An 18,927-nucleotide genomic window follows, 5' to 3' on the forward strand; every position below is an offset into this window, starting at 1 on the left:
AAAAAAAAAAAAAAAAAAAAAAAAAAAAAAAAAAAAAAAAAAAAAAGTCAAACACTCAGGAAATGTTCCCATAAACCATTCTTGAGGAAACTAATAGAGGATAAACTTCAGCAAAGAGGAAATGGCTGAAAAAACGACTACAAAAGACTGGCTCTGTTTATCTGAAGACAATGTGGGAACAGAACAGAATATCAATGCCATATGAACTCACAATGTAGGAATGGTACAACCCCCAAAAAATGGCAGGAGAAGAGGAAAAAAAAAGTAGATTTAATTTGCTGATTAGCTCATATGTAGAAGCTGGGAACTAATATTATTTAAGCTGATAAGTCCAATAAAAATACTAAAAGGATATTTAATAATAAAAAGGTAAATATTATGAAAGTTGATCTTATTCACTAATAATATTAAATGGTGAGGGAAAGGGGGATAAAGGAGAAAAGAAAAAGGAAACATTACCCATAGGAGAGAAGTAAGAGATATGTCCAAAAAAGATGGTTAGGGACATCTTTAACATGTATATGTTTATAATTTTAAAGGTAACCCTTATAATAAAAATGCAGACCTTTCTAAATCTCAAAAGAACTGCATACAAAAACAAAGCAAGGAAAAAAAATCACACAGTGTAAGACTTATAAAAAATTAAAATGGGAAAGCATAAAGTAAAATTAAAGATTAAAAAAATCACATCAATAAATGTAAATAGAATTAATTTTGATATTTGAAGAAAAAAGTTTTCCGATTAGATCACAAAATAAATCAAACAATTTCCTCTTTACCTAAAACACAGTGTTTCAGTGTAGATGAAAATAAAAGCGTGGGCAAAGGTATATCAGACAAATGCAAACAAAAAAAAAGTTGAAGAAAGGGGGCTTAGTCTTAATACCAGATAAGATCGAAATTATACCAAAAAAAAAGTTATCAACCACATAAATCTATAATTTGAAAAGGAGCAATATCCAGTGAATGTATGAATATTATGACTATGTATGCATAATTACATAACATCAATATTCATAAAGTTAAGACCACGTGAAATAAAAGGCCAAACAAACATACTAGTGGTAAGGGACTTCCTTTACCTCTTTGTTCATGACAGATTAATTGTATAAAATAAACAAGGATATACAGGATATAGATAATAAACAGTGACATTCAGCTAACTGATAGTAAATTTGAAACACCTTTGTAAGTGTTTATCAAACACAGTTGAAAACTGACCATTTATTATTCTAAGTTTCAAAAATAGGAAGTGCAGATTAGACATGATTCTCTTATCACAATGCTATTAAGTTAGATTTTAATAACAAAACTAGAAAACAAACAAAAAAAAAACCTTCTAACTGGTAATTTTTCATGTTTTTATTAAATTATTTGGGTGTATGGGAAAACACAAGTAAAAGTTATGTAGTTTTTAGATAAAAAAAACAAAAATAAAAATACCACATACCAAAACCTATGAGATACAGCTAAAGCAATACTCAGAAAATTTATAGGTTCAATGCTATAAATAACTAAAGTACTCATCTTCAGAAATTAGAAAAAGAATAAAATAATCAAAAAGAAAATAGGGTAAGATAATTAATTAATATAAATGTATAAATTCATTAATAATATAAAAAACTGACAAAAATAGCGAGGATTAAAAAAAAAAATCCAAAGGCTTTCCTTTTGAAATAACCAACATGAGACTGACTTAAGAACAAATATAGCAAAACATTAAAAATTGGAAAATTATATAGAGAACTACAGAAATAGGAAAACCAAAAGTATTGTAAGGGGATATTACATGAAGATATCTGACTAATACATTTGAAAGCCTAGAAGAAAGTTATTATTTCACAGAAAAATATAAATTTCTAAAATTGTTTCAAGATGCAGTTGAAAATCAGAATAAATCAATTGACATAAAAGATTAAGGAAGTGGAGGAAGAACTATCAATGAAAAAACCAACATGGTAAGTTTGATTTACAGCTGAGTTTTATCTAACTTTTGAGGAAAAAGATAATTCTAAAGGTATTTAAACTATTCTATGCTATAGAAAACAATTAAAATTTAATATTATACTCTGATAAAGATAATGCAATAAGAGAAAAGCCACAGACCAGTCTTAGCTCATAAATGTTGATGCCGTGATTCTACATGAGTTATTCCTCAAGAATCCAGTAAGATATCAAAAAAATAATATACAACCATCAAATAAATTTTGTTTTAGGAATACAAGGATGGTACAATAACAGGAAATTTAGTGACTAATAAATTGGATAGTAAATATAAATAAATATATATATATATATATACATATATATGTACACACACATATATAAATGTTGAAAATACATATATGTATTATCAGGTTTTAAAATAATACTCTTTCCAATAATATTTCCTTTTAATAGAATCAGAAATTTGGGAAGTATGTAGTAGAGGTTATTAAATGCAAGGAGAGCCTTTTTTTTAGGTAAGGAGCAGCCCTTGATATCATACTACATACATGTGACTCTTCCTTTGTGTAAGAGTAACCTGTCTGGCATCATAGAATGATAACTTTTACATACTTTATGATTATATATACTTTAAGCATTGTGGTTTTCCCAGCAGCAGTGTTTCCTCCATAGTTTACTTCTCAAATTGAGATTTGCACATTCTTAGAGGCAGGTAGCACTGGGGAAGAGTACCCAAAGTCACAGACTAAGCATGGTATATGTTTCAGGAGTGTAAATTTACATTGAAGATTGGGATGGGCAGAGTTAACTGATTTAGCTGGTAATTCATGTTTTATGTTAGAAATAAACAGCCATATTATGGAGCAAAATGAAAATTTTTCATAAATTATAAAACATGAAAATTCAGAGGGTTTTTTTTGTGTGTGTTTTTATGAGGCCCCTTTTAAATATTTCCCCAAATCCCTGGAGAAGCATATAATTCTAAATTGCTGTTAGGAATATTTTGGAGGAAAAGTTTGAGAGGCACTGAGAGACACTGTCACACAATATCTTAGACATTGATCATGGTGTCTTAAGTACAATTGTGACATTTAAAAGCATTACTAAATTACAACTACTTTATAAATAAATGATGGTTGTTCTAACCTTAAAATAAAACATGTGCATGTTTTAAAAAACTCTCTAATGAGAAAACATTTTGATTGTATTGCTAGATTATGCAAGAGTGATATTCAGTAATTATTTTATTGTTGTATACACAGAGGGTGCCAAAAAATGTATACACATTTCAAGAAAGGAAAAAATTGTATTAAAATTGTAATGATATATACTGATAACAAACGATGAATACAAGTCACATTTGACTTCTGCAATTACAAGAGGTGCTCAAAGTGGTTATCATCAGCGTCCAGGCACTTCTGATTACAAGCACATTGTTTGGTAGACTTCTGTGGTGAGCTTGTAAACTGTTCCAACACCATAGCAGAAGAAGCAGGACTTGTTGCTGTGCAAGGCCTCCGGATCTTCCCTTGTGCACATCAGCACAGTACCATGAATCTCAAACTTATCGTGAATGCATGCAATTATTAGGCATGCTGGAGGTTCTGTTGCATAACTCACACCTTCACTGTCATTGTACTTCCACAACGTTCTTGAATTTCAAATACCACTTCAAAATGGTCTTTTGCTCCTCGAACAACTGTGCTTCCACCATTTTCTTTGACTGTCTTGCCTGTCCCATGCTGACACTAGCATTCATTTGATTAACGCCATCTTTTGAGATTGCTACTGTAATTCAATTCAACTTAGAAAAGTAATACATAGATAACATCCCTTAAAATATGTATACATTTCTTTGGCACCCCCAGTAGTTGTCAGACTTGGGTGTGACATTTGCCATTATGTTTGAGATTTTTACCGAATTATCAAATAACTACTTATTTCCTGTAAAAGGAAAATAAAGACGATGTTCCTGGCTAATCTTCAAAACCTTTTATTTCTCTTTACTTACCTTAGTTATGAATTAGCAATTCTTTGACATTTCTTGTTGGAAATCATTATTTATGTACAAAGATACAGATGGGAGATTTGTAACCCAAAGAATAATAAAGATTATATGGCTAAGCTCTTCTAGATCTTTAAGAAAGGATTTATTATTCTTTATAAATAGCATTTTTATAGGACTCTAAAGATAAATGTGACATCTGATTAGATTCTGGTGGGGGCAAATTCATTCATTCCGAAATTATAGCACTACTTGCAAGGCAGGCACAGTAGATATCCAATAATGAGTCAGACATAGACTCTGTCTTACAGGAGTTTATAATTGGGTAAGGGAGATAAACAATACACAATCAGTAACATTACAATAAAAATAAGCCAGAAAAATCCACAATTATATAAAATCAGTATTATGTAAAATCTATATTATACAATAAATATTGAGAAAAGAGTCTACATATTATTTGCATAAAAATTACTGTGGAAGACTGAGGAATAAAATGGAAGAGAGAGAAACTTGGATGGGAGAGAAAAAGAATGGTGATCATAAGCAATAGGAATTTAAATTCTTTTGACCAGGAGATATCAAGGTGACTGGGTACTTTATGTGTAGAACACACAGTATTAGGCAAAGGGAGAGCTGTTACATGGCTTGTAGATTTCCAGAAAGGCTAGAAGGGGAAACCGCCTGAACAATTATAGTTTAAAGGATCGTGTGAATTTAATTTTTAAAATAGTTTCCAAATTACAAATGTCTTTTTGTATGTGAAACTGTATGTTCACAGTTTCTCTTTAACATAGAAATTATAAAATTTTAAGTTCTAAATTACAGTAAGTAGCACCTGGGAATCTTTGAACATATATATTCATTGGTGTAATAAATAAGATTCCTAATTGATTGGGAAAAATGAGAGAGCATTTATAATTAAATTTGGGTTTAGGGATATCAGTGTGTGTGTGTGTGTGTGTGTGTGTGTGTGTGTGTGTGTGTGTGTGAACACATGTGTGCATGTGTTTTTCAAATGATTGAGTATAGCATTTTACTCTCCCTCTCTGTATCTCTCATTCCCTGGAAATTAGTTATTGATAGAGGATGCTTATTTTAGGGATTACTATTGATACCGACAAGGAAAATTTTCTCATACTCAAACATTTATATGAACACATGAATGCATAAGAGTAAGATTCTTTCTCTCTTTCTCTTTTTCTCTCTCTTTTTAATTTCCAGGCATAGATATTCTTCATCAACTAGGCCTTGGAGGCAAAGATGTAAGACACTCATCATCAGTGACTGCAGTACCATCATCATCTACACCATTACCTCAGGGGGTCCATGTAACAGAATCGGGCGTCATTTTAACAAATGATGCTTATATTGAGTCACCTCTCATGAAAATATTACCAGTCAACTTAGAACAGCCGTTTACAATATTAATTGGGTTGCAGTCACATAAAGTAAACAATGCGTTTCTCTTCAGCATTAGAAATAAAAATAGACTGCAATTAGGAGTGCAATTATTACCTAAAAAGGTAGTGGTATACCTTGGAGGAAAGCAGTCTGTATTTTTCAACTACAGTGTTCATGATGAGCAATGGCACTCACTTGCCATTACTATTAGAAACCAAGTGGTCTCAATGTTTGTTGAGTGTGGAAAGAAATATTTTAGCAGAGAGACTCTTTCGGAAGTTCAGACCTTTGATTATAACAGTGTGTTTACGGTAGGAAGTATGAATAATAATTCTGTCCATTTTGAAGGAATAGTATGTCAGTTGGATATTATTCCTTCTGCAGAAGCATCTGCAAACTATTGTAGATACGTGAAACAGAAGTGTCGCCCTGGGACAAGCCTTCTTCATACAACTATTGGACCTGCTAAGACACCGGCAAACTCTGCCTTACCCAAACAATTTGGTGAAAAAGTACTGTCAGAGGACACATTTACTGAAGGCAAAAATGTTCCAAATATCATAAATAATGCATCTGCCATTGTGTCTAAACAACAAGAACACCAGAAACCAAGATCTCAGTTAACTTCTCTTCATTCAGGGAATGCCTCTGCTATGGACCTTGTGAACCATGGGATTCGGGACAAAGAAATGATCACTGAGGAACCTACTCGGACAAATTTAAGCCTGTCAATGAGTCATCATCTCCTCAGTGAGGCAAGAACAAATAGAGAGGAGAAATTTAATTCTCTCTTAAATGTGTCCAGCAATATAACACAACATAGTGATAGAGTGACTGGTCTGTCACTGTTTAAGAAGATATCATCTGTTCTTCCACATATAAAGCAAGATACAGTTACCAATCTCAAGAAGGCTATCAGAGCAAATCTACACACTAACGAACTCATGGAACTGCAACAGATTTTAAATACAACCTTATACAGAGTGACAGAGGAGCCATCTGTGGATAATCACCTTGGTCTAAGGAAGGAGGGTGAATTTGATCCTGATGCTACTTATCCCGTCGAAAATAGCTATGAAACTGAACTTTATGATTATTATTATTATTATGAGGATTTTAATGCAATGCTCGATATGGAGAATCTGAGAGGGCCAAAAGGGGACACTGGACCTCCCGTAAGTTGTTGTTTTTTAATATGTCTTAATGCACTAACTTACCATACATTTCAAAAAGAATTCTCTGGATTTCACAATACAGAACAGATTAGATCTATCTCAGAAGTGTATCCTGGCAACAGTGATTGAATTTATGGTTGCTATAACACATCCAACCAAAAATGCAATCCTGGCTCAAATATTGTACTTCATTTTTTTTTCCTTGGTTTTTATTGGCAGGCTGAAAAGGTTACTTAATTCTGGTAAAGTGGTGAGTAAGCTATAAGTTTTTCTTGTTCAGTTGAAATTTAACCAGGAATTCAACTGCTAAATATAGATCAGCATTCTTTATTAAAAACAAACAAACAAACATAGGCTTAATGCATAGTCATGTTAAGAGAAGGATATAAAAGTTATATATATAACTCATATATATATATATATATATATATATATATTAGTACACTAAATAAAAATACATCACATACATCAATTAAATAGCCTTTTGGCACAATAGTATCAAATGAATTAAAATAGAGTGCAAAATTTATTTTAGATAGAGATAATTTTGTAGTGAATCACTGGGAAAAAGCAAACCCTTATATTAGCATTCTAAATGAAATATTTTAATTTCCATATGAGTAACATATTTCATTTAACTGTTAATGATATAGCCAATTTACATTTATGGATTAATAAAAGCAAGCTCAAATTCTTCCACAATGTTAGGCTGAATAATGTTAGACAAATTTAAGACCTAAGCTAGATGTTGGGTTATGGAGAGTCTTACGCGTAATTGTCAAATTGATAGTTCTAACTTTATATTGTTCACAATGGGGAATTTTGTAAACAGTCTGATAGCAGTGCCCAGATAGGTAGTTCCTGTTATCTTGATGTTACCAGACTAGGACATTGTATAGGATGACAACAGTGAAAATGCAAAGGAAAGGTAGGGTTCAAGAGGTATTTTGAAGAAAACTTTAGTAAAACTAAGAAAGTAATTGGACCTATAGACCAAACAACAATAATAACAACAACAACCAAAAAAAAAAAAAGAGAGAAAGAGAAAAAGAGTGAGAGAGAGAATTTAAGTCAACTCAAATTTTAAGCCTGTGGATTGAGAGAATGATGATACCATAACTAAAAGCAATAAGAAGGAAAGTTGAATTTAGGAGATAAAACTAATTAAACCTTTAAGGTACTGTTGGCAATTAGTAAGCTAGCTGTTGGAAAAGTTGAAGCTGAAGTGAAAAAGGGGGGTCATGGTAGGGGATACAGGTTTAGAAGTCTTCCCGTCAACTTTATAGTTGAAGCTGTAGGGTTGAATAATTTTCAAGGGAAGGAGTTTGGCACAGGATCAAGAGCCAAATCATGGGGAATGTTTGCTTTGGGGTTATAAAAGAAAAAAAGCAGAAATGTGGTGAAATAGAGAGATGGGAGAGAAGGATATAGCGTACTGTCACAAAAGCCAAAGAAGAAAGTTTTGAGAAGAAACTGATCAGCAGTGCCAAAATCTACAGAGAGGTTTAAGAGGATAAGGACTGAGGAAAAGTGGAGGAATCCATTGGATCTTCTGATGAGGAAGTCGTTGTTCAACTCTGGGAACCCTGCATCAGCATAGTGTAAAAGACTAAAAGTAGATTTAGAAAGCTACACAGGAGACTGACTGCTGAGGAAATGATGAACTTTGTAGGGGTTGCTCCACTGCTTCTCAAAGTGGATGCTGCTGTGGAAAGGCTGAGGGTATTCTGATTTTTTTCTACTTGTAGGTGACTGTTTTCCCCTCTGTATCCTCATGCGGCTCTTTTGTTATCTTTGCAGTTCATTAAACCCATTAGATTCTGTTCAGCTTTTCTGGTACTCTTTTGATCTAAAGAATATTTTTATTTTATTATAGAAAAGGCTCCCTTTATATTCTCAAGCTTTTTTCTTTTCCATGTTTTAATATTAACCATATGCATATGTTGAATGTCCTTTGTGATGGTAGTATTCATTATCTTCTCTACAATCATGTCCACCTGATTGCTCTTTTTTCTTTTTGTTTTTTAGGTTTTTAAATTTGTTTTATCAGTTTCAGGTGTACAAAGCAATGTAATAGTTAGACATTTACACCCATCACAAAGTGATAACCCTCCTCCCCCAATCTACTACCCCTCTGACATCGTATATAGCTGTTACAATTCCATTGACTCTATTCCCTATGCTGTACTCCATCCACATCCTATGACTGTATCTATATTAAATTAAAGTTGACATTCAGTATTGGAGAATATAATCAATAAAGTTGTAAAGATTTCATAGGGTATCAGATGGGCACATGTCTTATTAGGGAGACCACTTCATGGATGGTGTAGGTGCCTGATGACTGCAGTGTACACCTGAAGCTGAAGCTGAATAATAAAGAATGCAAACTTTAATTTGATTGCTCTGTTTTCTATTTCATTTTGTGTGAATAGTTATCCTATACCTTTTTTCCTTTATTGATTTTTCAGTTGTATTTACTCAGTTATCATTATTTCTAAAATGACTTTCATCTATAATTGTTTCTTTTTGGCAGTTTCATATCTTTCTCAAGCTCTTCTGGTTCACATTTGATTACCATGGTTGTTATTTTTATATCTTTTAATTCTTCTTTGAGCTCTCTTTTTATGGGAAATTGACATTTTGAAATTCTTGGAATCTACAGTGGACTATATGACTGAACTGTTTTTCTCTGTTGCATAGAGTAATTCCTCTTATAAATGGTTTTCATTGACTTTTAATTTATGTTTCTGTACTCACACTTCCCCCTCTCCTCAGTATCTATGTATAGGTCCCTTGCTGGTTTCTTTCTGCTTATTACTCATTCTTAAACTAAAAACAACTCTCTCTGGGCTGCTATGTGTTTTAGAGTAGTATAGGTAAAGGCAAAGGGAAGTAAGGTGGAGTGCTACAGATTCTAGCTTTAGATTGCTGCCTTAAACACCATCTTACCATACTTATTTTGTCCTCTGCCCAGAGATATACCTCCTCTCATTTTTATGTACAGTTTGTCATGAGGCCCTATATGTCACAGGCTCTTTCAGAAGTGGTATGTTGATTTCTGCTCTTGTCTTTTACCCCCTCTCACCACTAGAAATTGCCTGAGGTTAGGAAATTTCGTTGTAGATCATAAAAAGGATGGGCTCTTCCTTGTCAGCTCTACCTTCCTTACTCTTGGCTGTTTGGAACTGGGTCTTGACTGGGTCATGAATTACACCTCCTGTATCTTTCCCATGCCCTGAAACCTCATCATTGTAGTCAAAGGATTGTTGGAATGAACTTTCAGGACTAATGCTGCTTTTAGATATCTGTAGCCTGTCCAAGGTTTGAGGCCTAAGGAGGTTTTTTTGTTTGTGTTTTGTCATCTCTCAACATCTCTTCTTACTCCAGTGTTTCTCAGAATTTGGATGATAATGTTCATATTTTCTGGTTTGTGGTTGTGGTTCTTTCCTTGTTTCATTGGAGATGATGATTTCTTCTTTTGGTGTTTTATGTTGGTTTTGAGGGAGGGAGGGTAGTTTAAAAAATGTTCTTTCTGCCATATTTTATGTAAATCCTCTCTTTTTAAAAACATAAATCAGATCATGTCATATATCTGCTTAAACTCTTCAGTGGCAAAAGAATAAAGCACTTAGAATAAACTGAAATTTCTTTATCAGGACCTATGCGATCATGTGATCTGGCCCCTGCTTACCTCATCAACCTCATCTCGTTCCACTCTTAGCTTTCTTTTAGTTCTTCAGTAAGACTATGTTTTTTTGTTTTTTATTTTGTTTTACCCATGCCCTCATTCATTTTATTTCTATTTTCTGGAATTTTATATTTTTTTCTTTCCTAACTCACATTCATTTTTAGGTCTAACTTAACACTTCCTCAGAGAAGCCTTGTCTGATACAGTATAAATTAGTATACTATGTTAATCTCTCTCTTGGTTGCTTGTTTTCTTCTTCATATCACTAAGTAAAATGTATAATTATGTGTTTATCTGTTAATATGTGTCTTTTTATCTAGACTGTAAACTCCAGGAGAACTTGATGATTACTAATGTTTATTGAGTGAGTGAGTAAATGAATGAGTGAATGATTTTAAAAAGGTATTTTAGATGCAGGACTTCTAAGATTAATTGACCAGGCACTACTATCTCTTAGATGTATTGATCTAGTGAATACATTTGCCTTAATATATATATATATATATATATATATATATATATATATATATATATATATATATCTCCTAGTAATAATAATAATATAACTAATATTAAGTGAGTGCTTGCTGTGCCCCATTCATACCTTTAAAATATAAAATACTCTATAGTATACTGGTTAACTACTAGACATCAGACAGAGTGACAGGCATTTTATATATAATATCTTTAATGCTCACAGTAACCCTGAAATGTAGATTTTTATCATCAGGATTTTAAAGGTGAGGAAACTAAAGCTAAGAAGGCGTAACGACTTTTCCAAGATCATTTAGCTAGTAAATAGTTGGAGGCATGATTTGAATCTAGATTGAATGATTACAAAACCATTGCTATTTTAATTGAATTAATAGTCTGAAAGTTAATAATCTGAAAGTTAAAGCACTTTTCCCATTAATTTTTTTATAGAAAATTATTTATTTGTAGAAAAAATTTTTATTCATTGATAGAAAATAATTTATTCTCCTTAAATAGTCATGCCATATAAAATTAGTTTCCTTCTATTGTTTCTAGAAAATACCTATTAATAACCTGTTATCAGAGATTTGGAAATGCAAAATTGTGAAGACAAATTAAAATTGATTTTTATTTAGTTATTAAACAACTCAAATATTTTAATAAAAAGATAAAATATACTTTCTCTTTTCCCCAGTAGCTGTGGTAGGAATTGTGATATTGACTGCATTTTCAATATGAATGGAATAGTGTTTTCTTTTGTCACAAAGTAGTGTGATAGGTCAATAAACCAAATTAGACATTTGTCTTAATTTTCCATTTTTAGTTTTTATTTTTTGTGACATCAATTCAAATCAACAGCTGTTAACGTCTGATTATAACAGCAGAACCGGAACTAATTTCAATTTTTTTTTTTTTAGTAAGTGAAAGTCAATTTTTGATTGAATCTAGTGATATAATAATAGCAGCTAAAACATTTGAATGATCCAGGAAGGTGAATTCCCTGAGTTTGGGGTTGAGTAGAAATAGTACTTCTCTCTCAATAGTATAACATACTTGTACATTAAAGGTTTTTATCCAGTTAGTGGGCAAGAGAGGGAAAAAATAAAATTAAAGGAAAATGGACAGTTTGAAATATATAAAGAGCACTAGAAAATTGCAAAAAGACTGTAATATCAATAAAGGAGAAAATTTCAAAGAGAAAAACGCTACAGAAAAATGAGGCTCATTTAGGTTATGCTACTTGTTCGTAGGGCTAGTATTTTAACCTTGATATAGCTAATTTCAAACCTCATACTATTTTTCCTGCAATAATGAATGAATATTTATAAAACGGAATATGTGTATGCTCTGTAGACACCACTAATAATGCCATATCAGCAGAGTGCTTGGTAACAATGAAGGTAATGAACAGATGAATGAATGGATATGTACTAACCATGTCCCAAACGAACATTTATTCTTTCACAATTGATTAAGTGAAAAAGATGACCTAAGACATTATATGAAGAAGCAAAAAAGTTGTTCTCTATTTCTTACTTGATATATTTAATAAATAACATTTAAAGAACTCAGAACATTTAAAAAATTGATCAGTTTTTGCTTTCATACAAACTGTTTTACAAACCATTTAACTCTATGTGTGATCTCCTGGTATGCTGCATTTTGTATAAGGCAGATTTATTACTGAATATACTAGAAGGATCTCATTATAACAGTTTAACACATTACATATATCCTTCGTATACATTTTTTAAAGAAACATAAAATGGTCAGTGCTTTAATTTTTTAAGGCAAGTCTTCTTCTTGAAATGTGTTGGGAAAAAAACCCTGTCATTGTTGGTCTCCAAAGCCTAAATTGGATTCCTCCTTCAGTAGTAAAAGTAAATTTAGGTAAAAATCACCCACAAAACTACTAGTTACAGTCCCTGTAAAAACCAGATACAGCGCCTGTAACCATAAGTCATAGACTTCCTGCTGCCATTTCTGGCCAGATTAAAGAGGACACTTGAGTTTCAAGTCTCACCCCTGCTGATTAGGATGAGGGGATTCGTGTTACTTTAAAATCATCAGCTGGTTACTGGGTACTGAAAAAGATCCTTGGAATGAGAAGCTTAATAATGCTTGTGAGAAAAGATATGTCTGTTATCATGCCTAATATCTTGGCATTTGTTTTCCAAGGGCCCACCTGGTCCAGCAGGTATACCAGGTCCATCAGGAAAGAGAGGTCCGCGGGTGAGTACATGGGCTCCGTTTCCCACTTGCTATTAGAATTGGTAACTTTCCAGTACATTTTTCCTAGCATTGTACAGTATGTACTTCCTTTGGAAACCTGCCTGGATCTTCAAACTTAGCCGTACCTTTGCCAATTCAAGAGATGCTTAGGAACACGTGCAGCCTGTTTATTTGAGTATAAACACCCAGCCAAAGCATTCTCTGTGCACATGCCCAAGAAAGATTATCAAATTTGTAGATTAGTGGCTTTCCCAGTGCTACTTGTAACATTATTCTTAGTTATATAAAGTGATAGCATCTGTAGTGGATAGTCCAAAGTGGGGTTCATTTACTTTGGGAAATGAAGAGGAGTGGGCTGCCTTAAAATAGTACATTCCTGGGTTACATAGTGGAAAATACTGGAGCTATTGACTAGAATAATAAGTGTCCTGAGGGAAAAAGCCGCCTTAAGGATCAGCAGTAGTTTCTCACATTACACAGGTCCAGCAAACGATTTATTGCTGTGTTAAGTTTAGTTCCTTTCAAACCGAAAAATAAATGTAGACTTACTAACAGAAATTCTTCGAAGAGCTAAAAAAAAATTGAGATTATGCGTTATAAAGACAAATGCAAATACCATATGTAATCCATTTTCTTTCTATCCTGATTTTTATTTATCCTATAAACAATATAAAGAAAAATCACCCTAAAATATTACTTGAAGTTGTCCATATTCACATCAAACTCGCGTCCACAAGAGACCACAGATGAATACAGACTGGGCTCCAGCTGTAATTTAGTATTTCTTTCACTTCTCCATACTTAATGACCTGTCACATTCTTCCCAGAGTCTTCTAAACCTTGCTTACGCTCCTCTAGCCTGCAAACAATTCCATCCTCTTCCCTCTCTGTCAGGAGACCCTGGATCCTGCTTTTCTCAGGGACTGAGTCCATCTTTGCTCTAGTTGCATTCCCTCTCCCTTACTAAGGCTGTTCTCCCACAGCACAACCTTCAGCTTATGAATCTCCATCCATCCTCATGATACAGCAGTCTCCTTCCTTAATTTCCATATTTTTTTCATTTATTTGTCCAATCTTCCTTCCTTTAAGGAAGAACAATATTTCTCTTCTCAAGGCTAATGATTACATTTGTGTTCCTAATTTTATCTTCATTCAATTTTATTTAACTTAAAACTCGCAACTTTTGTACATTTCTTCTCTCTCTAGATTTTATCTCATTTGGTAATGACCAACAAATTATCCTCATTTTTAAAAATCCTAAAGTTTTATTGATATTACTTTTTTCTAAAGTTATTATCCTGGCTCATTCTTGTGCTACTGAGCTTTGTGAAATAATAGTTTATATCCATTGCTCTTGTATCTACAGCAGCAATTCATTTGTTAATTGCCACAATTTTTTCCATTTACTTTATCAGATTTATTTTTTGTGGGCTATGAATGACGTATGTCGTGAAATCTAATCTTTTTTTCTTTAGCGTTAATCTTGCTAGATATACCTTCAATATGTGCATTTCTGACACTCCTTCTTGAAACACAAGGCTCTACTAATTCAGAATTGAAAAGATAGATAAATAAGTATTAACTATATGTTATTATTAATACAGAGATGGGTACCAAACCCAAATGAGTATAGGGGACCTGGAGAGCTGGAAGGCTTTCTGGAGGTGGCTCTTAGTCCCTCTACTTGCTGGCGTGTGAGTGAAGTTTCCTTATTTGTAAGGAGGAATACAAAATAACTACATTGCAGGAATGTTATAAGGGTTAGTAATAAGAAGTATAGAGCATTAACAATTACTTGCACATAGTAGATACTCAGTAAATAGAAGCAGTTGATTTCAAATTGACAAGTAATTCATTGAATAGCTAATATGTGCTAAGTACTACACTAGTAAAATTAAAAACAGTCTCTTTTCAAAGAATTTATAATCCTGGAACTAAATAGCACATGTCATAAGGTAGTTAAAATGGTCATAAAATGTTTAAATAACAGATTAAAACAGTGTAAGAAGTGTCCCAAGGGAAAATACAATTATTGCAAATGAGTTTTACATGCAGCAATTTCTATGGCAGTCAGTAGGAAAGAGAAATCACTTCCTGCTGGTGTATCCAGGATTTAAAAATGAGCTGAGAACTCAGCTGACACCTGAAGAATGATTTGAGTAGGTGTAAGGGGCAAGGTTAAATGAAGTAAGTCTTTAAGGCTACTTACTATAAACAAAAACCCAAGTGCAGAAAGGGTTAACATGTATTGAGCTGAGAGTAGCTAAACAATGACACCCTATTATTTTTAGGCTCCTTACTCTGTATAGCTTTTAGAAATAGCACTAAGCAATATGACTGGAGATAGGGGTGGATAAATAAGGGAGGTAAATGCCCCTTGGAGGCAATGTTTTGAAGCAAAAGATGGAAACCACAGTTCTGCATTGTAATTAGTATAGTTCTCTTTTTAAGACTAAAATATTCCAGATCTCAGAAAAGGTAAAGAACTTTGTTAATAAAAGGTAATATTCATTTTAATGAGATTATAGTATGTAATATTTATTTGAATGTTGTAATAAACACTTTCTCTAATTTGTATCTAGATCTATTCTATGAATGATCTGACTTTTTTTTCCATTTGCAGGGCATACCAGGGCCACATGGAAATCCTGGATTACCTGGATTACCAGGTCCAAAGGTGAGTAATTTCTAGCGAGTATCACATGATTTGCCTGACTTTATTAAAGAAAGTCCTTAACTTTTAAAGCCAACCTTGGGAAACTGAAGATCTCTGTCATCTCCAGAGCATGCTTTTTGATTCATCAAACAGGATTGTCTTAGCTTGGCGGAGACCTAGGTTTCTCTGAAACCTTACCACACTTGGACTTACCTCATTAGTGGTCAAGTCAGGGACAGGCCTGCTTTGGTAGCACAAAGCCTTTATTGTCAAAATATGATGGCAATATTTGGAAACCTCTGAAATATACATATTATGACAAGTAATTACTTAATGAAGGCCATTTAATGTGTAAATAAATACTGAGGAAATAAAATATTTATTTCCCTACTCCACATTTCTCTATTTTCACTTGATAAAAGATCTGTGAGGATACTTTTTATAGGATAATCAATATTTTATGAAAACAACTAACCTGAAAACCTATATATATATGAGCATATGTAGATGTATGATAGTAGTATGATAGATAATAGTGTGATAGTAGTGTGAGCATAGACAAAAAGGATATATACCACGTTGGTTACCTTGAGAGGAGATATGGGAATGGAAAAATAAATTATATATATATATATATATATATAAATGTAAACTATATACATATATATGGGATTTAATATATGGGATTAGGTAAGCATTAGATTCTTGGTTGCGAGTAACTTCATGAATCTTTTAGGGTCATTAATAACTCCTCTGCTTATTAATGATCACACTCAGAAGTAAAGATGTAACCATTCAGGATAGGGGTTAAGGACACAGGTTTTGGAGTCTGAGAGATTTGGGTTCAAGTCTTGCTCTATTGATTTGTATGACTAGAAGCAAATTACTTTAAGCTTCATTTTCATTTTCTATAAAATGGGCAAAATCATAGTACATCCTCATAGGACTGGCATGAAGGCAAATTAATGTAAGTAAAGTACCTAACACGGGGCTAACATATCATAAATAGCATCATTATTATTAAGTAATAATAATAGCATATAGCTAGGGTAATTTAAATCTAAATTTCCTAAAGTTTCCCATCTCTGCCAACAATTTCTTGAGTTCAATAAAAATGTCTCAGAAAAGAAAACTTTTAACTGGATGTATAGCAGTGCTAGAAAAGACAGAAGACTACTAAAGAAACTACAAGTTCACTTTTTAATTTGTGATTCCTTAGCCCTTCAAGCTTTATTTGGGGACTTTAGGAATACTTAAAAGGTTAAAGTATCTGTAAAGGCTACCTCATATTTCTTCACTGGGCAGAAGCGCCAGGGGCCTTATGTTCCTGCTGACAGCCTCATGCCCATAACAGGAAGGGAGACAGAACAGGAGGGGGGTTTCCACATGGCTTGTGTTCTCTCCCTCTTCCGAACTCAGCAAGTAGTACACAGATATGTACAAGAAACAAATAAATGTGGAGAATAGGGTGAGGAGAGATGAAGACAGACATAATGGAAAACCTTTCATTTAATTGACTTCTTACATGGTGTATACGTATTTAGAATAAAATATTCGAGAAAATGAAGAACTTTGTTATCAAACAAAAATTATCATTGTCCCCAGATTAAAAACTGTGTATTTTCCAGTATTGACTAGTATGAATATGTGTCTTTGGTAAAATGATCTAGGCGAGATGAAAATTTGAATCTCAAGGTTTCTCTTTAATATTCTATTTAGCAGTAGGGTGGACATAATTTTGATATTTGTAATCAATCACCAATAAAATGTTTTTATGAACCCATATATGAGGGATTAAAGAAACCCCTACTTTTAATTTTCAAGCAACTAATTAGACCTCTTAGGGACTTAACCTTATAAACCTGAATATTAATTTTTAATTCATATTCAGTTTAATAATTTGTCTAATAAAATAGCCAAAACTGACCATTATTTGTTTTAACTACATAGTTTTGGAGACCATTAGATTTGTGACAGATGTTAAAAATTAGCACAGTAACTTAAATGCATCAAATCAATCTTGTGGTGTGTAGTTTTGTGAAACCAATTTCCCTAGATATTTAACATGTGCTTTAGAGTAATTGGGATTAACAGAATATTTAAGCTTTATACTTTATAATCCTCTTATAATATTTATTTAAGACAATGCAAAAAAAGTAGATTGCAAGCTTTGACAAGAAATTTATAAATGTAATTATAGGATTTATTTTCCTTCAGAGAAAAAAGACTTCTTTTAAATTAAGGGAATTTAGAGTATAAAGGCAATTCCAGTTATTTTTCTTTTCTCAGTTATTATTTACCAAGAATAACATAAGTGGAATTATTGGCCTCTAAGAAAATTGTATAAAATGTTATCTTGCCACTTGCACAGGAAATAACCTGTCCATTTCAAAAGGGGGTTACCTGAATCTATGGAAAGTTCAAATTAAGGCAATTGCAAGTTTAAAAAGGTTAACTGGGAAATGGGAAATGCAATGCATAATGGAACAGGACGTACCTGAATGCTTGTACATAGGTGACACTAAAGAAAATGAGATTTCTCTTTTCTTAGAGGAGCTATTTATTGAGGTGCCTGGGCCAATTAGAAACGCAACTTTTACTGATAATACCACAATTTTTATTTGTGAAATAAATTAAAAACAGTATTGTGGCTCTTATGAATGAGAATACCTTAAGATAGTATAGAAATATGTTCTATTTCTAAGGCTACTTTAAAGTTTATAAGGCATTTACCACATCCCTCTGAAATGATGTGGCTCAAACCCCACACTGTTTCCTCTGTGGTGGCCAGGAGCTCAATTTATGTTAAATTCTCTCAGCCTTCTTAAGTGTTGCTTTCCACTGGCTCTTTGGGAACTATCACGTGTCAGGATCAACCAAGAATTGAAGTCTATATCCAGGTTTTGGGGGAAACTGTCTTTTTTCTTTCTTTTGTGGATGGAAAAGGGGCCACATATTAACCTGACAAGCTCAGGAGACTGAAAATAACCACATAGGATGGTGTGAAGATAAAATTCCTAACTAAGGTGAGTCATGGTGGGAAGTCACATCCTTGGCCTGTAACTTCCTTGACAAAGGCCAGTCTTTACCTTATGTGAGCCTGCCTGTAGTCGTTTTGCATCTAAGATAACATACCCTTGCAATATCAGAGTAATATCTTTTTCCAGACTCCCCCCTCTCCCGGAAGGGGGCACAACCCACCACACCAGAGCATGAAACTATGAAATCCCTCATTGTTATCTTATTCCCCAAATACTATATGTGCTATAAAATGCTGTTAACTATGTTGTACCCACCAATGTAAAAGAAATTTCCCCACTTTGCTTTCTCCCACCCCTTTAAT

General features: G+C 33.0%; 1 protein-coding gene across 1 annotated transcript in view; it reads left to right on the forward strand.

The window, feature by feature from the left end:
* The window catches only part of LOC109376507 (collagen alpha-1(XXIV) chain-like), a gene marked incomplete at its 3' end in the record, with an annotated part of 104,510 nt that overhangs the window by 23,157 nt on the left and 62,426 nt on the right, over positions 1–18,927 (forward strand). Inside the window, exons 4-6 of the mRNA XM_019632438.1 lie at positions 5,177–6,531; positions 12,875–12,928; positions 15,552–15,605. Coding sequence (XP_019487983.1) covers positions 5,177–6,531; positions 12,875–12,928; positions 15,552–15,605 — 1,463 coding nt within the window. The remainder of the gene's footprint in view (positions 1–5,176; positions 6,532–12,874; positions 12,929–15,551; positions 15,606–18,927) is intronic.

The sequence above is a fragment of the Hipposideros armiger genome, unplaced genomic scaffold, assembly GCF_001890085.2.
Source record: "Hipposideros armiger isolate ML-2016 unplaced genomic scaffold, ASM189008v1 scaffold_1140, whole genome shotgun sequence".
Taxonomy (NCBI): Eukaryota; Metazoa; Chordata; class Mammalia; order Chiroptera; family Hipposideridae; genus Hipposideros; species Hipposideros armiger.